The sequence below is a fragment of the Protopterus annectens genome, chromosome 1.part0, assembly GCF_019279795.1.
Source record: "Protopterus annectens isolate FY-2018-M chromosome 1.part0, PAN1.0, whole genome shotgun sequence".
Classification (NCBI taxonomy): Eukaryota; Metazoa; Chordata; order Ceratodontiformes; family Protopteridae; genus Protopterus; species Protopterus annectens.
Window position 1 is genome coordinate 679049389 of NC_056725.1, and position 23070 is coordinate 679072458.

General features: G+C 39.8%; 1 protein-coding gene across 1 annotated transcript in view; it reads left to right on the forward strand.

Annotated features, from left to right (window-relative positions):
* The window catches only part of LOC122794026 (ryanodine receptor 1-like), a 2146276-nt gene that overhangs the window by 1416766 nt on the left and 706440 nt on the right, over nt 1-23070 (forward strand). The window contains 4 exon segments of the mRNA XM_044062140.1: nt 272-402; nt 502-822; nt 6408-6648; nt 10254-10341. Coding sequence (XP_043918075.1) covers nt 272-402; nt 502-822; nt 6408-6648; nt 10254-10341 — 781 coding nt within the window.

The following is a 23070-nucleotide window of genomic DNA, read 5'->3' on the forward strand; positions in this document are numbered from 1 at the left end:
CTGATACATGTTTACTGTACTTTACTATACTTACTTCATCAATATATGTTGTTAGTGATGATGCATTTGCCCAATTTAAACCTAAATGCTGTGGACTGTGTTTTCTTCATCATTTAAAAAATTACCATAATGTAGAAATATTGGAATGGAGCTTTGACTGTTGGATAGGAAAAAGATAGCTTTTTCTATAGTATCATGAATAGTTTTGTATGTTACTCATGTATATCGTCCATGTTCTTTACTAACATAACTTTTTTCCTTCACTTCACAGACAGCGCCCAGCTTTGGGTGAATGCCTTGCTCGTCTGGCAGCTGCCATGCCTGTTGCTTTCCTAGAACCGTACTTGAACGAGTACAACATGTTCTCAGTTTATACCACCAAATCACCACGGGAGCGAACTAGTATGTAATGTAGTTTACAATCACGCCAAAATAAAATTCTACCTCGGGGCACTATTGTGAAATATTAACTTATTCCCATGTGTTGTTTTCCCATTTCAGTACTTGGCCTACCTAACAGCGTAGAAGAGATGTGTCCTGACATTCCTGACCTAGACAAATTAATGAAGGACATAAGCGGCCTGGCAGAATCTGGAGCCCGCTACACTGAAATGCCACATGTTATTGAGATAACATTACCCATGCTATGCAATTACCTGCCTCGTTGGTGGGAGAGGGGACCAGAGAATACCCCAGAATCTGCTGGGCCTTGCTGCACAACTGTTACTTCTGAAAATCTCAATACTTTGCTTGGTAATATCTTGAAAATTGTTGTCAACAACCTCGGAATTGATGAAGCTTCTTGGATGAAAAGGTTGGCTGGTAAGTTTCCAGATTTGTGCTGTTGCATGTATTACGAATATTTGAATCTTTCAGAATCGCAGCTTTCTGGAAAGAAAGAGACAATGCTTTCCATTAAACAGGCCATAACTCTGTAACTTAGAGTGGCAGTTTTAATGTAATGTGCACTTCATTGGTATTTCTTTAAATGTGAAGGCAGTTGTAAACATCATTGAAAATCATCTGTATTTTTAACAGATGTTATAAGATTAATAATTACAAATGGGTATATTTTTGCCTTCTTAAACAGTAGGAAAAAAACTAAGTTCATAGTTTGAAAAGCATTAACTAAATTCCTTACTATCCACCTTGTCACAATTTATTTACAGAAGAAGAAAAAATAAAATAAAATATATAATATGTGTGTGTGTGTGTGTGTGTGTATGTATATATATATATATATATATATATATATATATATATATATATATATATATATATATATATATATATAAGTGTCTACATCCATAAATTTGTCCTTTTCTCTCAGTTTTTCCTCGTGACAGTTGTTACCATGTTCTACCTACAGCTAGCTGATTTGTAGCAGACTCTTGCTGAGATTTAGCAGGGTTTCAGCCCATCTGAATAGTAGAAAGGCTTAAGGCTGTGGACTGTAAACATCCGTTATACTACACTTCTAGGTTTGATCTCCTGTAATTTTACACACTGTATGACTTTGGTTTTATAACTTAGACTATAGATTTTCAGTTATCCCTAAATATAGGTGCTTGTGCTTAACAAATCTTATGGTTAAAAATAAATAACAAATGCATCATCTTCATTAATGCCACCCACCTGAATATCTTCCATACTTTTGTCTGGTACATCAAGATCTGTAATTAACTTAAATATGTGTGTCATGTTTTGATGAAGCCATGTGACGAATGGTGTTAATTTACTGTACACAAAATACAAAAATAATTTAAAGATAGTGGTTGGTGGATGTATGATTTTATATGACTAGCCAGAAGAAAATAATGTTAAAAATAAATGGGGAAGATAAAGGACCTAAAATTTGGAAGTAAAATACGGGATGTAGATCATTACATGAACAGAGTATTAATGTAAGAGTATGTCATCCTGGGTCTATATCACGTTGTCGAACTTTTAAAAGTTCGAACGTCATATGGTCGACACCATATGATTGAACTTTTAAAAATTCGAACATTTCAACAGAGATCTCCGTACAGTGCGGAATGGGAAGATTTCCCTTTTCTGCACTGTAGTGCTATCTCGGAGTTGGTATATTTAAAGAGCGGGGTGTGTGGGTGGTGCCGGGGGGCTTGCCCCCCTTTTTAAACTGTTCAGGTAGGTTTTTTCTTTGGTTTATTTTTTTTATTACATTTTCATACTTTTAAAAGTTCAGTCATATGGTGTCGACCGTATGACGTTCGAACTTTTAAAAGTTTGATTATGTAATACAGATGCTGTCATCATATATAGAAAGACATCTTCATTGACCTTCAATAAACTGAAAAAATTTCACTAACTTCACATGTAGTCAAATACAGATGATCACAGCAGAAATAATCGTTGTACATATACTACTCTGCATGTACATTGATTGCAACTAAACCAGTAACCAAAACAATGTATGTCTCTACTACCAGTCAGAAAAGTACCATACACATACTTTCACAAATGGTAGAACAGGAACAAAAACATCCCTTCCCACATAGTAAGAAACCCAGTTTAATTACTTAGGGCTTTGCACCCACTTACCCTAATGTTAGGGGTTTGCCTTCACATTTTCTTATATAATATAGTAACTCCATGGCCACGCAGCCACGACTACAGTGCAATACCATACATATTGAACCATGGCCAGACAAAGCATAGGCAACAACTTTACAAGTCGACTAAAATAGATACTGCTCTTCATGATCGAACTAAATAATAGACCATCTAGTCAAGACCATGAAAAATATAAAGATCCGGGTGTGTGGATGGTTGCTGAATTATTATTTGATGAACGCACTTCTGATGTAAATAAAAAAGTTCCAGTGTAATGGATTGTAATTGTACATTTATCAAGTCAAGGGATCCAAAACATTTTATACCATTTTTCAACAACTTAGTTAGGCTACATTTAAAATGTGCAGCAACAGTTTGTAGATCTTATAAAATTATTTTGAAAAGAAATGTAGGAAAATTTCAAAAGACTTGTACTAGAAGAGTACAAGGACTGAAAATGTACAATTATAAATCGGCATCTGTCAGTGCCAGATGCTGACTTCTACACTGAAGATGGAGTACAGCAGAATGACAGGAGACCACTTAAGCATACCTCTCAACCTCTTGGCACAAGAAATCTGGACAAAGCCAAAACTAATGGGGAGGCAAAGGTCCAAAAATAGGGATAATTTTTAAATATTGCTCTTATAAATTTTGAAAGCTGATAGAATAAAAGGTGTGTTAGCATGCATTTTCTGATGGATATGAAGTATGAAACTCAAATGTCTGTCATTATTTAGTGAGTTCAGTCCTCAGTGATTTGCTGGAAAACCACAAATTTTATGAGGAACGGGCCAAAAATATGAGGCAAAAATCTGAACATTCTGCGGAAATCTGGACATTTGAGAGGTATGCCCGTAAGAGAGCTGGAGAACCATGCAATAGTATAGTGTAGATGGGAAACAGGGATAATGATGCTGTAAACCAGTTAAAATTAGTTCTTAAACATGTGGGAAACTACACTAGAGCAAAAGACGTCGCAATTAGAAAGAAGTTATTTTTCCTCAGTAGAAACAAGTAGTTATACTGAAATATTGTATTTAACTGCTTGGATAACTACATGTTTTCTAATTGATTTTACTGTGTCACTATTCAAATGTACAAGTATTTGTTTTGCAGTTACATTTGATTTTGTTTAACTGCCTCTGGCCCAGGTTCTGCCTGAAAGGGTGTTTGGATCAGGCTGCTTACCTGGCTATCGTATGTTACTGAACAGGTAAGTAAAATAGATAAGTGTGACCAGTTTTCGAGGATAACATCCACTCATGAACAGAACATCTATGCAAGATCACAGATAAGCTGGAGGTAGTCCAAATAAGCCACTTAATATAAATGGGGCATTTAAGGCAGATCAGTGACACACAAGGAAAAAAGCCTGACTTTGACCTTTCCACTAAAGGAACTAACCGTGAAGTAGGAGTGAGAGGTTAGTGTTGGTTCATCTGGGGTGGGTGGTAAATCAGTCCACCTGGTAGAGGCTAGGTGCAAAAACATGCAGTATAAGAACTGGCATGCGAGTTTGTTTTCTTGCCAGACAGTGCTCTTGTCATCTGCAGGGGAATGGAGATTGTACTGCAGGCCCTGCTTTAGTAAGTGTTTGCATAAATCCACCAGAACAAAGGGTTATAGAAACCAGCACAAAAACTTCATGCATGGATGATGACTTATTGTAATCCTCTCTCAAGCTTCAGGTGAAGAACGAATGGACTTATCATAGCAAGAGACGAAGACTTTGATGGTCAGCACACATGGAGATTAAAAGAGAACAAATAAATAAATAGGACTTTTAAGATGCTGGTCAGTTTCTATAAGTACTTGTCTCATGGAAAGACTTCAGTAACTTGACTTCTGTATCCAAATGAGGGTGAGATGACAATTGTGCTGGTGTGTGCATTTGCATGAATATGTGATCAAACTAGCTGTGGTGTCCCTCTACTCATGAAAGCTTCACATATGTTATGTAAACTACTTCCAAATTTAGAAATGTTCACATAGAATTAGAACATATTTACTTAATACACAAATGAAATTATTGCCATCAAGTTTTATGTTATGGAAATCTCTCTACATTAACTGTAGTGTGCAAAAAGAAGAGAGCTGCAGAAGAGTGCAGTATATCCTGTAATCATATCGGCACCTGAAAGCATGTTATTTGTGCTAAATGAACAACATGCATAGTGTTCTTGTGTATGCTTTTCCTGTCTTTCCTTTGGAAGCCATGTCTGTCTTTTTTTTTTTTTTTTTTGAAGGGCGTACTTCCCACTGGCATTTTTTTAATTCCTATTTAATTATTTAGTAACCCAGTGGTTGGACTGGTCCCCAGACCCTTTTTGGTCTCTGTCAGGCAAAATTGCAATAATACAGAGAGACTGGATAAACGGTACAGTTATGTAAACATAATATAAAGCAAGACAACAGTAATTAAATTAAAACAGTTTTATTACTCTGGTCATAGCCTGGTCTTTCATACATGGATCGGATTTGAAGAAAGCTGTTCTAGGTAGGGGTACCACATTAGGTGAAATCTGTTCAATTATGAGCAGTGAAAGGAACATTCTGTTAATGGGGGGAGAAATTATATTAAACATCATGGGGCAATGCATATTTTGTTAATACTGCAGTTGTGTATGTGAATGATTGAAGGTTATATAGACTTGCAGATGCGTGCACACACACACACACACACACACACACACACACACACACACACACACACACACACACACGTACACTCTCTCCTTGGCTGAAATCCTTGACTGGGGATATCGGCAGGTATCATTAATATTTTCTGTTTTGTTATGAGTGATGACATTGTTTTATCACTGAAGAATGGTAAAGGGACAAGGGGGGTTGTCCATTTGCCAAAGCAAGCAGATTTATTGCAGTTGCTTTTCCTGGTTATGCATGAGAAAGCATCTGGTTAGTGACTGGCTAATAAACTGTACAAAGAAAGTTCATGTGGATGTGTTTATCCCACTCTGCCATTCCTGTTACAGGTCATAAACACCAGTGCACAGGGTGACTGAGGAATAGTGCAGTTCACTTTCCTTTGTGCACTAGTACATTGCACTTCTTTGTATGCTACTTTACTGTCACAAAATGTTCAAAATATGGTTTCTGATGTGTATGACATACACAGCCATAGCTAATACATGAAGCAGAATGCTGGCACCTAATATATTTGTCTATACAAACACTCAGCTATTAGATCTGCAGTCTAAGTTGCCATGGAAAGGTATTCACTTACCACATGATTTTCAGATGAAATATACAAGTCACAACCCATGGAAGATTTCATACTAGTAAGTAATGTGACTTCCTGAAAGGAACATTAATGTCTATTAATACTGAACACTGACAATACAGTACATAGTTATGCAAAATGTGTGGTAGCAGCAATGTAGCTCGTATGCATAATATATTAACAATAATGCGAATCAGCAACAGAACCAGAAAATAGAGCAGGTAAGGCAGGGAAATGGTAAGAAATAGAAGAATAAGTGATTTACTGGGATGAGGAAGTAAGGGGGGTCATAAGTATATGTAATACAGTGCATCATGCCTGCTGCATCCAAATTGCCTAAGAATTTTAGACTACATGTAACAAATTAACAAATTAAGACGTTTTTCATCATAGACAGATGCAGATCCTCATGAGTATTTGGGCTTACTTGGGTTATGGAATCCCTCACTGATTAGCACTGTAAATCTTTGTGCAACATTGCATTATTTCCTTGAGTACATAATGCCTTTATTTAAGTCTAAGCTATTTTATGTGTCTTTAAAAATAAGTACAAATTTCATTCATTCTGAACCTTTGCCTTCATTTCTAGTTTTTGCCCAGCCAATTGTGAGTAAAGCCAAGCCAGAGCTACTAAAATCCCACTTTATTCCCACAATGGAAAAGCTGAAAAAGAGAGCCTCAAAAGTTGTGGCCGAAGAAGAACAGCTCCGAATGGAAGCCAAGGTTGAGTCTGTTGATTCCGAGCAGATTATTCGGGATGAGTTTTCTGTTCTTTGCAGAGACCTGTATGCTCTCTATCCGCTGCTGATCCGTTATGTGGACAATAACAGGTTAGCATTTATTTTGCTGGGTTTTGGGAAAATGTATGTCTGTGTAAGAATGACAGAGAACTAGACATTTTATACCTTTTTAATGACACATTCAGCATTTTTAAAGGTGAAACATTAATACTAATCAGAGGTGTGTAAAAAGTTGGAAGAAACAAAATAGAAAAAGTCTATTATGCATTTTTATTTCTAAATTCTGGGTTAGGCAAACAGTTCTGAAAAAAAATATCTTGGGATTTTCAGAATGATTAAGAGTAATGCAAAAGTCCTAACTTGGAAGGTTTCTTTGACAAAATCTTTCAGATTTAGAGACTGCATGGTTATTGACGTTTTCCTCTAACAGGTGCCTCAGAATGAAGAGTGGTCTTGCAGACAAAGCTGCATGCTAATATGGCAGTTAGAGGAGTATCTAATGCTAATTAGCCTTGTGCTCTCCTCAGGAAATGCCATCCGCAGCTCCTGATTTGTTTGCCTCTTGAATTGCTTGACTGAGTAAAATTTTTGTCTAGAAGAAAAAAGTGACTGCAATATAAACCCAATGGCTACCCATTCACTCCTATGAGAGTACTCACAATGCAGGTAAACCCATCGAAGATGTCGGGGTGGGTGGCTGTGTGTGTGTGTGTGTGTGTGTGTGTGTGTGTGTGTGTGTGTGTGTGTGTTTGCCTGCCTGGGTGGTCGCACTTGGAGGGGTTAGGTGGGGAATCGTGTGTGTGTGTGTGTGTGTGTGTGTGTGTGTGTGTGTGTGTGTGTGTGTGTGTGTGTGTGTATGTGTGTATTGGACCATCCATGTGAGTGAATGGGTGAGTGTTTCTTGGAGTGTGACCAGCATGGTGGGATTGTTTGTAGATGACTGGATGTCTGTGTTTTACAGTAGTTTTGTGTGTGTGTCTGAGTCTGTGTCTGTGTTTGTTTTAAGTGGGTTGCCTTTGCTAACTCAATGCATGGACTGCTATGGAGAACACTAGCGTGCTTAGCTCTGACACCACAGTGTCTGATTCAGAGACATGGTTATCAGCTGATAATGATGTCTTTATGAGGTCATCATGGCTATACCTGTCTGTAAGTAACACTTTCTCAACATCATGCCTATTTGTTCAGCCCACGTTAGGCAACTAGGATGAAAGGTGAAGATTTAGGTGAATCCACTTGACAGCAGTACATTAGTTGTTAATGGCAACAACAGAGGTTTGTGTTTGCAATTACGACCAGAATAAAATGGTGATACAACATGGAATGATGTGGGTCATTCTTATTTTAGGGTCTGTATTATATTCGCGAATGCTTAGGTCGTCGAATACAACATGATCAACACCTATTCAGCGAATGCACAAGTCAGCAAAAGCTCACAACGCAGAAAAACACGTCACTGAATACTTTTACTTGGCCAACACTGTTCCACCCACTAACGAAATCAAAACACACTTCCCACTACACCGCTCGCCTACATACTACCCACCCAAAGTAAATAAATAAACCACATACATACACTAACCTAAACCCTACTTCTAAACCCAAACTAACCCTTACATACATTACTTTCTATGCACTTACCTTAACCCGCACCCTAACCCTAAGGTCCGTAACTATTGCACACTTACCTTAATAAGCTATTCCCAAACAAAACAAATAACCCACACACATACACTTAACCAAACCCTACTTCTAACCCTTACATACATTACTATCTATGCACTTACTTTAACCCGCACCCTAACCCTAAGGTCCGTAGCTGTCACACACTTAACTTATGGAGCTACACCGCAGAAGGGCCGACTATGCCGAATCGGGATTTCATATTTCGTGGTTTCCAGCATTCAGTGTACTCGCGGTTCGCTCATTAGTTGTTGATCATGCTATATTCGACAACCTAAGCATTTGCGAGTATAATATAGACCCTTATTTTACCCTCAGTGTGCGTGTCACGGGGCCAAATGAAGGCTATTATACACAAAAATTTTATTTTTTAATTATGGGGTGTTTTTTATGTATATATTTTAGTTAAACTGTTAAACAACATTAGTCTTGGTTTCATTTTTTTAAGTTTGATTAATTCTAAATTTTCGTGTATTTGTTTGACATTTGGGTAGCAGATTATTGCAGTTTCCTAGTATTAGGTAACTTCCAGGGCATGTGCATGCATGTGTATATGTCAGTGGGTATTTATATTTGTTGAGATTAATTTGTGCTACACAAGAGCAAAAGTTTGCTTCTTATTTTTAATTTATTGTAGTATTCTTTCTTTCTTTGGCATTTTTTTGTTGTTGCTGGTGGTTGATTTGCTTTTGAACTTTAAGATGCAGGCAGTTTACTTGCTTGCATGCATATGAGACTTGCTTGTGTTAATATAGCTACAGAAAAGTAGAAGGTAACTGCTATCATAACAAATTGTGCTAAGTAGCAGAAATAATTTCCTAGGTAAAGTAGCCCTCCACGGTGGTGTGTGTGGGTGTGTGTGTGTGTGTGTGTGTGTGTGTGTGTGTGTGTGTGTGTGGGTGTGGGTGTGCGCTCACCTGAATAGATCTAGGCATCTACGTTTATGTCTGTCTGTCTGAGCATCTGCGTATAGTGTGTGCATCGATGTCACTGATGGGTTTATATTTGCACATGCAGGTTAATCTATTTTTGGCACGATTGTATACAGTTTGTGCTACTGTTAGTGTGACTGCAGTTTAGGAAACTACAAATTGTTTGTGGTCCTGGTGGGGTTCTTTTTGTTTGAAATACACAAATAGCATTTTTTTAATTAGTAGGTGGCTACTATTTCAGCATGTAGGGACTTCTGGGGATTAATAACATAATCGGAATTTATGATGAAGGCAGTTGACTTGAATTACTCAGTAGTGACATGGAGTCCTCATGCATCGCATTTAACAGACTCATTGTTTTCTGTTTTAAATGTATTGCACATTTGTCCTTTCATAAAGTAAAAACATATCCATGGCTGTTTGCTCACTGAGACAGACAGAAAGTTTTTGAGGCAGCAATGCCATGTTGTGACAATGATATTAAGCCTGAGTGGGTTAAAAGTCTTTCAGTGCAAGGTTGTTTGATTACAGGAGGTATAAATCCAACATGGAACTTTGGTGAGCAGTTTGTTTTGTCTAGAAATATCGTCACTGCATCTTATCCTCCCTTACACTTTAGAAAGTGAGTTATCTGACATAATGAGCTATGAAACATGGAAAAGGTGGCACATTTTATGTGCACTTATGGTTTAGTCATTCTCTTAAAAAAGTGCATTTAGATTTTGCTGTCATTTTTAATTGCCCCAACTAGTCTTGTTAATCTGAATTTTAAATTGCATACAATACCTTTTGCTCAGTTAATTGCTGAAAATGATTTGGAAGCATTCCCACCCAGTTTCCAAAATAATAAATCAAATAATATGCTTTTAACAGCCTCAAAAAAAAAAAAAAAAAAAAAAAAAAAACATTGAATAAAATTTTTCTGGCATCTGTAGCTGGTTTTGTGGTTTGCTTTTTCCTTGATTTCTCCTTTGGCTTTGTGGTCCTGTCAAAAAAAACTTCTACCTGAGTCAGGCTGGCATGTGAAAATATGTTCAAGATATACTGAAAACTGTTTTTTTTTTTTTTTTTTATTGACAGAGCAAACTGGTTAACTGAACCTGATCCTGATGCTGAAGAGTTGTTCCGATTGGTGGGAGAAGTTTTCATTTTTTGGTCAAAATCCCATGTAAGTAACCTTACCACAGGTTCTCCTTAGTACGGTGATTAACAACTAACCACTGAAAGATGAACAGGTACTAAGACTTTGGAATTTTACTCTAAAATTAAGTTGTAAGAGTAGGTTTTGAAAGGTTAGATAAGGAATTCTAAAAAGACCACTGTATCAAATCTTATCATTTTGGCTAACTGTGTTGACACAGAGGATGCATCCCTACAATGGCTACAGCAGGATTACAATGTAGGCAACTAGGGCTTGAGTTAAAAAAGATAAAAAGCACTTCGACACAGCAGAAAAAGGCAACTAATTTAATCACAACAGGTTAGTGCTTTCACGGTCACTCAAACAACCACTTCATCAGAAAAACATTTCATAAAACAGTCAATATGTAAAAAACTATGCACCAATGAGATGCTGGAGTATCTGGCCCAGCCCTTGGAATCTGGCTGCAAGGAGTAAGGCTGAGAGATTGATGACCAGCAGTCCTAGTGTTTTTTTCCACCACATGATCTCCATGGGTGGATACTAGCAGGCTATCCTCAGGTAATCAAGTGTCAAGTGAGCCTGAGTAAAGACTCCGTAAGACATCACTGAGGGTGCACAGGCACTTGTGAAGCCAGAATCTGAGTGTTTTGCAAATTCAGCATGCAAGGACATCTGAGGATTTATAGCAAAAACAAAAGTTCCCCAGCATTTGTGGGTGATGGCAGCCTGCTACCTGACTCTTAGCAATACCACTGTGGCAATAGATGTGGTTTCGAAAAAGTAATCTACCCAGAAACCTGGGACCCCAGAGGGGCTATTCAGTGCTACTGTCACCAGCTCTGTAGACAGATTGGTTTAAATGAGCATCCTGACATAATGCAACAGTTAGCTCATGCTCACTGCAAATAGATACTACTTAAACAAGCTATTGCAGTATGTGAGACGTCTAGCTGTATTCTGTTACTGGAGGCAAAGCTCTCATATGAAGCTACAACAAATAACAAGGTTGCCAGCACCTCACATCACCATAATAAACCTGTCTGAAGCACCTCAGACCAAACAAACGGAACCACGTGCTGAGACACTTAAAACTGTTCTAGCTAAAGCCACAGAGGTCACCCAGATGCAACTCTACCAACAAGCACCCTCAACAACCTCACGAACAATGAACTCAAGCAGCCCGTATCACAAAACATGCACCTATAGCTCATGTCATCTCAGCTGGAAAGTCCATAAGGCAAACCTCTACACCATATAACATCCTAGTCATAGGGGACGTCATTGTAAGATGCACTGAAGCACCTCTCATCCTGAGTAGCATTTTACTTTCACCTAGAATGATGCCACAGTATGAACAAAAGATGATTGACTTCAACAAATGGCTGAACTTTAACTTCTGGTAGCATTCAAATGGAGTATAATATATATCTGACTGGGAGGACATGATAAACAGTCCAAACTGCTTAGCCATGGATGCCCTGCGTTTGTCCCACAAGGCTTTCATATCTTGACAAAAACCTTATCCAACCCCATAAGCCTTTTTTAGACAAAGTCAGTCTTCAAAAGTTTCCAACATAAAAAAAATTCAGATAACATTAAGGTATTGCTGCATTACATTAGGAACCTTAACAAAAAATAAAAAATACATTCCCTAGAATGCATTGATTATTACAGAGACATGGTTCAAGAATATTCAAAGCACCCCATAACAGCACTAGTTCAGACCTACCACACTAGATGAGGTAACTATATTCATAAAGCAAACTTTAACCTCCAGACTCATTAATCAGGATAATGACCTGGAACTCCTCCATGTCTAACTTACCATTAACAAAACCCCATATGACATTGTAACTATCTATAAGACCCCCTCCATGTCCTCCTTGGCCTATACCTCCTACCTGACTTGTCTGGAAGATCTAAGCATTCAGCTAAACATTACTGTCTTAGGGAACTTCAGATTCTCCTCCATCAGTAGGGAAACTTTCATTTCCCCAAACATGTATGCCCCTCACTAGATCAGTCCATACCCCTATGAGGGGAGACAGAATCCTGGTATTGATTGTCAGCAATATGAAACATTCTGTTACCCACCAATTGCAACATCCTGCCTACTCAAATCAGATAATAAAACAATTATATTCACCAGAAGGCTGAAGCCAGAAGCATCCTCCAGTAACTCATATTATTCAGAAATTATGCTGAAGCAAATGTATTAAAACTGAGCAATGACCTAATAGAAATCAACCTTCCCTTCCACCCTGATGACACCTTTATAAATGTGAATGCCTTCACTGCCAAATTCTGTGCACCGGGTAATAGCCGCATAGAAGCATCAGTCCCACTCCAAAATAAATATAATGCTGAATTTAAAAATAAACCCTTGTGATGGAACCCAAATATAAACAGGTTCTACAATAAAAGATACAAAAACTCAATGCATGTAAATGTAACCCTCCAGATGCCAAAAGTGATCTTGCCAAACTTAACAGGGAACTATGGACCCTGATCAGATCTTCCAAAGTTAGATATAAGAGAAAAATAGCTACACAAAAGATAAGCAGAAAGTGTTCTTTAACTAAGTTACAAACCTCAGAAATAATGCTCAATATTGTGCAAATAGTAAATTATGTCACACACACACACACTAATCCTGAGGAAGTAGTCAGTCTACTAGAAGATACATTTATCTCTAACTTCAACCCCACCCCCACATTCACAGATCACATGCTAGTATACACCCCCCCCAAGAAGCAAGACCTCAAAGTACTATAGAAGGCCAAGAACACTGCTTCTATGTGACTGGATAACGTACTAGTATGCCTACTGTCCAGCCTGAAACAGGCCCATCAAACCAGCACAGAGACTACTCAGTATTGGTCTCCAGACAGGGTTTGTACTGGACAAGTGAAGAACAAGAACAGTAATCCTTGCACACAGGTGGTGCATTAATGGATCCATGCAATTATAGACCAATAAGTCTGATCAGCCTCGTCTGTGAGGCTATGAAAAGGATTATTGTGTAATTAATAAATAAGGACAAAGGCAACCTACATACACTTGACCCAAGCCATTCTGGTTTTGTCAAGAGCAGAGCCTGCCTGCTTAATTTTTTTGACTTATTTGAGCAGCTTACTGAAACAATGAGTGAGAGAAAATTGGTGCATATCACATATTTGGACCTTACTAAGGCATTCAGCATCATCTCACACTCATGTATAGTTGATAAACTCACCCGGCTAAATCTAAATAAATGTAATTCCTTGGATAGAAAACTGGGTCACTAACAGAATCCAGGAAATTAGGGTGGGCAACTCAACCTCCTTTAAAAGACCTGTCACTAGCAGTAGATCCAAAGGTTTAGTCCTCGGGCCACTCCTCTTTTGGTGTTTACTTCAGTCCCCAGGCCACTCCTCTTTTGGTGTATACTTCTCTGAGATCAAAGTTAATGTTAAGGGTTTATGGCTGACCTAATTTGCAGATGAATGCAGATGACTGTGAACTTGGTGCCATCATAAACTCACCAGAAGACACCAAGATCCTCCAAAAGGGCCTTTCCCAAACAAATAGCTGGTGTCACAATCATGGCCTAAACTAAATGCCAGGAAAATGTATATTAATAATAATATCTTTGGCAAGCATGACATCCCCTGTAACAAGCACGTATCAGTAAAATTGATTTAGTCATTTGGGACCTGGCAACCTATATAGTTAATGAGCTGTCCCTTGATCACCATGCATACATTTTTATAGGAAAGTCCTTTTTCGTTGCACAGCTTATTAGAAAGGATATGGTATCCAGGTCCAGGGATATGATCATTCCACTGTATTTGGTACTTATTTGACTGATCATTGAGTATAATGTCCCCTTGGGAATGTACCTGTCCAAACACTTGATACCACTTGAACAACCACAGTGCTTTCTCACCTAGAAAATCATGGCTAGGCTTCTGAAGACCCTCACAAACAAATAGCCTAGTAAGTGCCTATGAACCTATGATATGTCATATGAGATAGGACTCTGTGTTCATAGGTTGGTACTAGGCTATCGGCCCTAGGGCCTATACAAGCCTAGCCATAACAATTCCCTGGCTATTTCTTCCCACAGTATTTACTTCCCTGGACCCCTGTCTAGCAGGGCGACTGACGTGATCCCTGGGGTGAATTTCCTATCTCCCATCCAATCATCAAGCTTCCTTTTGAAGAGGGCCAATGAGGCGCTCTGCTTGACATGTATGGGCAGTCTATTCCAGTGTAATTTAATTTTATACAGAACAGCACTTCTTTGTGTCTTCTGTGTACAATGTATCACTGGTCCTTTTAAGTTAATAATGTTTAATTATTTAAAATATAGTTGACCTTATAGAGCCATATAAAAATATTTACAGTTTTGGGTGATATTTCCACTATATACAGTGGCTATAAAAAGTGTACACACCCCTGTTAAAATGCCAGGTTTTTGTGATATAAAAAAATGAGACCACAATAAATCATTTCAAAACTTTTCCCACCTATAATGTGACCTATAACCTGTACAATTCAATTCAAAAACAAACAAATCTGTTAGGGGAAAAATAAAAAACATACAATAAGCTGGTTGCAGAAGTGTGCACACCCTTAGACTAATACTTTGTTGAAGTACCTTTTGCTTTAATTACAGCATTCAGTCTTCTTGGGTAGGAGTCTATCAGCATGGCACATCTTGACTTGGCAATATTTGCCCACTCTTCCTTGCAAAAGTGCTCCAAATCTGTCAGATTGTGAGGGCATCTCTTGTGCAAAGCCCTCGTTAGGTCACTCCACAGATTTTCTATTGGATTTAGGTCTGGGCTCTGGCTGGGCCATTCCAAAACTTTAATTTTCTTCTGGTGAAGCCATTCTTTTGTTGATTTGGATGTATGCTTGGGGTCATTCTCATGTTGAAAGGTGAAATTCCTCTTCATCTTCATACCAAAAGGGGCGATGTACTCTATAATGGGTCTAATGAGTGATGAGTAGAGGGGAACAATGACCTCTTTTTTCCTGGATGAGAAACCTTTTGTGATGAGGTGTGCCACATAGAAGGATTTCCTAACTACTGTAGCGATGTGATCATCAAAGGAGAGACTACTGTCCACCTGTGTCCCAAGGTCTCTTATCACACTTTCGGTGTTAAGTAGACTACCGCCTATGTGGTAGTTCATGGCTACGGAATTTTTACTAAAAGGGATGACAATGCACTTTTTGGCATTGAGCTTGAGGCCATGGCTTTGACACTAGGGATCTGTCTCATTGAGGCCCTTTTGTAGGATGTCCACATCGTTAGGACATTTGAATATGGCTCCTAGTTTGCAGTCATCTGCGAACTTTGTTAGCCAAAGACCTTCTGTGTTAGCCTGTACTTCAGAGAAGTAGATACCAAACAGGAGAGGACCTAGGACTGAAGCCTGTGGTACTTCACTTGTCACTGGTCTGAAGTTGGATTTAGAGTCTGCTACTTTCACAGTGTGCATTCGGTCAGTGAGCCAGATGGCAACCCATCTTGTGACATAGGGATTTATACCTAGTTTAGTGAGTTTGCCTATAATTCCAGAGTGGGGGATGGTGTTGAAAGCCTTGGCGAGATCTAGATAGGCTGTGTGTACCACCTTACCTTCATCTACAGCTTTGGTTACCACTTCAAAGAAGTCTATTAGGTTTAGGAGACATGATCTGCCTTTTACAAACCTGAACTGGGTAGGGTCCAGAGTTTGGAGATTACCAATGTCATTGTTTATAAGTTCCATGATGATACGCTCCATAGCCTTGCAGACCAGGCTCGCCAGGCTAATGGGGCGGTAGTTCCTGGGGTCCATGGTGGCTCCCCCTTTGTGGAGTGAGATAACTGTTGCTGTGCGCCATTCAGTGGGCACAAAGCCTGAGGTGAGGCTATGATTGAACATGGTACTTAGGTGGGGTGCCAGTTCGTTCTGTAGTTCATGTAGAACGCAGCCTGGGATGTTGTCAGGTCCCATGGATACTGTGTTCTTGGCTTTGGAAAGTGTGTCTTTTACCTGTGCAGCCGTGATTACAGGTACTTTGCATTCTTCCGGTATAGAGATGGTTAGGGGATGAGAGAGGGATAAAGTTAGCACTAAACCTGTCTGCCAGGATGTTGGCAATATCACTTGGTTCTGTATATTTAGTGCCATTGTGATGTAAATCAGAGCAGATCTGATTGTTGCCATTGAGATTCTTGACATAGCTATAGAGTGCTTTGTGGTTGTCTTTAGAATCAGTGGCGATTTTGTTTTCTTAACTAGCTTTGGAGGATTTTATGAGGGATCTCAGCTTCTTACTGAGGCTGACCACGGAGTTCCTCCAATCATGGAATTTTACTCTTTTTTGCAAAAGTTTCTTTCTTCTGTTGTAGAGTTGGTTTATAGCAGGGGACCACCAGATTGGCTTCCTTTTTTTGGAGGATAGCATCTTGGTTCTGTTAGGGATTCCACGATCCATGCACTCATGTAAGTGCTTATAAAGTGCAATTGTATAGGATTCAGCATTCGTATCTTTATTGTCTGTCAGCATGGGCATCGTGAAGTTTGCCACTTGTGTCTTAAGAAGCGTGAAGTTGGCTTTGGAGAGATTTTTTACGGTGGTTTCCCTAATGGAGGGTGGGGCTGAGATGTGGATGTCTAGGGTGATTTGCTTGTGGTCGGAATTGACCAAAGAGGAATTGACCTCTGGTGTGGAACACTGGTCGCCCATGTTGGTAATGACCAGGTCTAGGATATTGCTGCCCCTGGTGGGGGTGTGGATAAGTTGATCCAAGGCGTTGGAATTTATGAATTCCAGAAAACGTTGAGCACAAGAGTTGGTACATGAGTAGTTTTCCCAGTTAATGGTGGGGTAGTTGAAATCGCCCATTATTAGGGTGTTAGATTGTACCCTAATATTTTCCAGTGTATCAAGAAATGAGTGGGAATCCTGGGGCATGGTGGGGGATCTGTAGCAAGCTACAATTTGCATTGCAGTCTTTCCCAGAGTTAGTTGCACTTGGATAATCTCAGATGCATTATGCTGAGCAACTAGCCTGGAAGTGTGGGTATCCTTAATGAATATGGACACGCCTCCGCCTTTAGTGCTTTGGTCCAAGTTAGGTGGCCGAAAGGTGTGGTATGAATTATAGCCTGGTAATGCAGGGGTGCTCTCTGGAGCCTTGAACCAGTTCTTCCCTGACTTTCTCTCTAAATATACCATGACTATTTTTCCCTCACTTCATATTGCAATTTCTGTTTGTATTAGACTAACTTACCTTTAATTTCTGTGCATACTGTCTAAAATTTCTGGAAATATTAAATGATTTTCATATAACTTGTACTGATTCCTAACCGATGTTTTTATATTATGTCTAATTTGTTATAATTATTTGAATTGTAGATGCTTTTGTTTTATTTTTGAAGATTCTAAAATGATTTTTAAAATGTTTTGTGATAATGTAGAGCTTTTCTCCCGAGGCCTCCACTGAAAATAAGTTTCTACCCAGTCAGACTTTCCTGGTAATCGAATGTCAATAAATAAGTAATTAAATATGAACTGAGGCAGGCATCCAGTTTACCAAGAACATACCTGGAATAAAGTTAAAGCTGAAGTTCACAGTCTTAACTCGTATTGTATGCATTTGACATTCTGTTTGTTTTACAGCCAGAGTACCAAAAACCAAGGGTTATGTTAATTAGTTGAATACATTTGGGGAGTTTACTCTGAATAATCGCATTTCATTTAATCGGTATACAATTATTTGGTGCCAAAACATGTAAAACCTAGGGAGGCCACTACTGAAAATAGTGACACCCCCCAAGGGGCTGGTAGAGGCAATCCTCACTTCATCCCCTCACTTGGGGGCAAGCCCACACACCCTCAGAAGTGTGTATATTAGATAAACAGAGAGATATAGTTATAGTTATAGATATAGCTATAGGCATATATGTGTCACAGTAAGAGATTGAAGTATACTTAGTTCAAATTCCGCTCTTGTATGTAAAAATACACTGAAGAGCAGAATTATCAAAGTAAGGCACTTTGAATAAAGTAGGTGTTCTGTGCAGCGGGTGCGAGCCTGTCATTCCTCACACTCTCACTATTTTTAATATCTTAGCCCTGAGATCACGCAGTACTGGGGAAAAGGAAAAATTCTCCTATCTTCTGTAGTCTGCAATTTCATTCAAATACCAGACTTCCTCTAACTCTGATCAGAATGTATTTTAATAGATCATTTTAATGTGAATGAAATCCAACCAAGGGTGACATATACAGTGGATTTAAAAAGTGCACACACCCATGTTAAAATGCCAGGTTTTTGTGATGTAAAAAATGAGACCACAATAAATCATTTGAAAACTTTTCCCACCTTTAATGTGACCTATAAACTGTACAATTCAATTGAAAAACAAACAAGTCTGTTAGGGGAAAAAATATAAAAAATAAAAAACGTACAATACACTGGTTGCATAAGTGTGCACACCCATAAACTAATACTTTGTTGTGTGTGCGCAACCTTAAACTAATACTTTGTTGAAGCACCTTTTGATTTAATTACAGTATTCAGTCTTCTTGGGTAGGAGTCTGTTAGCATGGCACAACTTGACTTGGCAATATTTGCCTACTTTTCCTTGCAAAAGTGCTCCAGATCTGTCAGATTGTAAGGGCATCTGTTGTGCCCAGCCTTCTTCAGGTCACCCCACAGATTTTCTGTTGGATTTAGCTCTGGTCTCTGACTGGGCCATTCCAAAACTTTCATTTTCTTCTGGTGAAGCCATTATTTTGTTGAGTTTGATGTATGCTTGGGGTCATTGTCATGTTGAAAGGTGAAATTACTCTTCATCTTCAGCTTTTTAGCAGACACTTGAAGGTTTTGGGCCAAAAGTGACTGGTATTTGGAACTGTTCATAATTTCCTCCACCTTGACTAAAGCCCCAGTTCCAGCTGTAGAAAAGCAACCCAAAAGCATGATACTGCCACCACCATGCTTCACCGTGGGGATGGTGTTCTTTTGGTGATGTTTTTGCATCAAACGTACATTTTGGAATTGTGGCCAGAAAGTTCAACCTTCGTCTCATCAGACCACAACTCATTTTCCCACATGCTTTTGGGAGACTTGATGTATTGTTTTGCAAATTTTAACAGGGCCTGGATGTTTTTCTGTGTAAGAAAAGCCTTCCTTCTTGCAACCCTACCCCATTGTCCACACATATGGAGAATACGGGAGATTGTTGTCCCATGTAGTACACAACAAATACTTACCAGAATTTCCTGCATCTCCTTCAGTGTTGCTGTAGGTCTCTTTGCAGCCTCCCTGACCAGTTTTCATCTTGTCTTTTCATCAATTTTGGACGTATATCCAGTTCTTTGCAATGTCACTGTTGTCCCATATTTACTCCACTTTTTGATGACTGTCTTCACTGTGATGTTCATCGTGTTTCACTGTTGCAGTCATGACTGTAGGGTTCTCCCCTGCCGGCAGGCAGCCCCCGGTCGGCCAGAATCCCAAAGTCTGGGTCCGGCGTCGGCTGTTCAACCATGCTCCCTGACGTCAGAGTGCCAGGAGTATAAAGCTGACAGCCGACGCCATCTTCTCCAGTCTTTCTTGCCGTGCGGTGATAGCAGTTCGCAAGTGCCGGTCGGCTGGCTCCTGACGAATTTTTCTATATACTTCGGTCCGAAGACTTTCTTCTCCACTCAAAGCTAAGTACCCCGTTGGGGAAACTTTTTTCTTGCTCCACTCCGATGTCAGAAAACGTTAATAATTGTATTTCATGTGGGAAGCAAATACCTCATAAGGATTTTCATTCTTACTGTATTCCTTGCTTAGGCCCTGACCACGACGTAGCTAGTTGTCGGTTTTGTGCTAGATTCAATCAACGTACAATTAAGCGAAGGTACGATTTTGCTTTTCATTACTTCGGTAGGCGCTTTAACTACAAAATGTCATCGGATACGGTCCCAGCTACTGGAGTTCACAAACGTCGCAAGGATAAAGACAGGCCTCCGAGGTCCAAATCTGATGATAGCGCACAAGCGGAGCCAGCTTCAGGTTCGGCCGTCGTCATTGAGGCGCTTTTGCAGCCCCTGTCGTCGGCCATTTCAGAACCGATGGCCGAAACGAACTGTCATGAGGAGCCAACCAGGCCTTTAAATATTTCTGTTGCAGGACCTTCGGACAATGCTCCTTCAGATGGGTCCGGTGCCACTGTGCAGGTACCGGCTTCCGAAGGGGTTTTCAGGCCTGCTCAGCTACTAGTAAAGGCAAAGCCAAAGACAAAGGCAAAGACTCCTTCTAAATCAAAGACTTCAACACAGGCCTCTTCTGAACCGGCTCCCAAGTCACAGAAACAGTTACTCAAGATGGCGGAGGATTTACTTACTATGATTAGGGGTTCACATCCCCCTCCAGACAAAAGGCCAAGGCAGGATGTTTATTATGATTCCTCTGATCAGGCTTCTGTTTCCTCAGTTTCTTCTTCTGATCAGGAATATTCTTTCCCTCCTTATGAGGATTCTGATGCTGAAGAATCCATCCCTTCAGCTTCTCCCCTTGAGGATTTATCTTTTGGGGAAACTTTGCATGAAATGAGGGAACATTTCCACTGGGAAGGACAGGAGTATTCGGAATCCAAGAAAAGACTGAGGGATTTTCTTCTTCTTCTTCCCCAACATAGACCCCTGGCTATTCCTCCTGTTTTGGATATTGTGGATGATACCTTTTCGGAGGCTAACTTAACCCCTGACTCTTTTCCTCCTGCTCCTGTTAAGCCTGATAGATATTACAGGGTTCCTGATTCCCATCAGTTTTTATACAAGAACCCTGCTGCTGACCCTGAAACCATTTCTCAGGGTCCTAAGGGAGTTAAGGCCGCTTCTGCCAAAAATCTCATTCCTACTGAAAAGGATTCTCGATCCTTAGAAAGATGGGGCAAAAAGGTGTACACTTCTGCTACTTTGTCCATTAGGGCTTTAAACTGTCAGTTTCATATGCTTAAATACCAGCAATTTCTCTTGTCTGTCTTAAAACAAAAGCTTACTTCCATTTCTGCCTGTGCAGATGATAAGGAATTACATGACTTATTGCATGCCACTGAACAGGTTGGGAAGCATGGTTTACACTGTGGATTTGATGCCTTGGAGGCTTCTTGTAGGGCTGCGGCCTCTGGCACAGTCATTAGAAGGCATGCATGGCTAAAGAAACAAAATTTACCTGAACAAGTAAAGGCTAAATTATTGGTTGCTCCTGTTCAGCATAATGTTTTGTTTGGATCAAAAGCTGAAGAGGTGATTAAAAAGATGGAGGATAAGGCGAAATCCATGCAAACAGTTAAAGATTTCTTACAAGTACAGCCAACTAGATTTAGCAGGAATTGGCCTTCAAAAAATTGGTCCTTTCCCACTTCAGACAGGCCTCAGAGGGGTAGATATAGACGCTCCAGAGGGAGGCCTCAAACACAAGCTGCTTATAGACCAAGACAGTGGACTGCTTCCACCCCTAGGGGAGGAGAGGACAGGTCACAATCTCAAAGGAAACAAACTCAATGACTCCCTCTGTTGGGCTACAGGAACTTCTTGCCTGGAAGCTCCTCTCGGAGGAAAGCTCTCTCTTTTTTATCAAAATTGGACTCAAATAACCCAAGACAAATGGGTTTTGGATGTGGTTTTAAGAGGTTACAAATTCCATTTTCATACCTTGCCAAGGCCAAGCGGATGGCCAGACCTTCCAAAACATCAATGGACGGAGGCCTTAAACCAGGTGGAAGCTCTTTTTGGCTATGAATGCCATAGAACTGGTTCCTCTTTCAGGGATGGGAAAAGGTTTTTACTCAAGGCTCTTTCTAGTCCCAAGGAAGCAAAACTCATGGAGACCCATTCTGGATCTGTCGGCTTGAATACCTTTCTAGAGATTCCAAAATTCATGATGCTTACTCTACAGCAGCTACTTCCAATGCTGTCCAAAGTTGCATGGATGGTAACTTTGGATTTAAAGGAGGCATATTTACACATTCCCATCAGGCAGGATAGCAGAAAATACCTCAGGTTCAAGGCCGGATCGAGGCACTTTTAATTCTCTGCGCTGCCCTTTGGATTGTCTACTGCGCCCAGGGTCTTCACCAAATGCCTGGCTCCAGTAGTAGCTTACTGCAGACTCAAGGGAATTCAAATTTACCCTTATCTGGACGATTGTCTAATTCAGGCAGACAGCAAGGATGTCTTACTCCAGCATCTAGAATTTGTACAGAACCTCCTCAAGTTCCTGGGATTCTCTGTAAACATAAAAAAGTCAAATTTGACACCATCACAACAGATAACTTTTCTGGGTGCACCTCTAAACACCTCAACCCAGATGGCATTTCTGACATCCGAAAAACAATTACAGCTGGCTTCAACTTTCAAAACCTTGGCAACTCTAACTCAACTATCTGCAAGGAAATTCCTGCAGGCTTTGGGTTACATGGCCTCCTGCATCCTTCTCGTACCATATGCAAGACTACACATGAGGAAAATACAGTGGTACCTAAAAAGTGTATGGTCTCAGCATTGCCACAGTTTAGACATACTGATCTCCGTCCTTCCTTGCTTTCAAAAGGAATTTCTTTGGTGGTCCAGGGCATGTGCTCTAAACAAAGGGAAACCCTTTCGTCTGCCTCCTGCCACTCAGATTCTAACCATGGATGCCTCGGATTATGCTTGGGGAGCCCATTTTCTGGGAAATTGTCTGCAGGACCTTTGGACAAAGGATCAGAA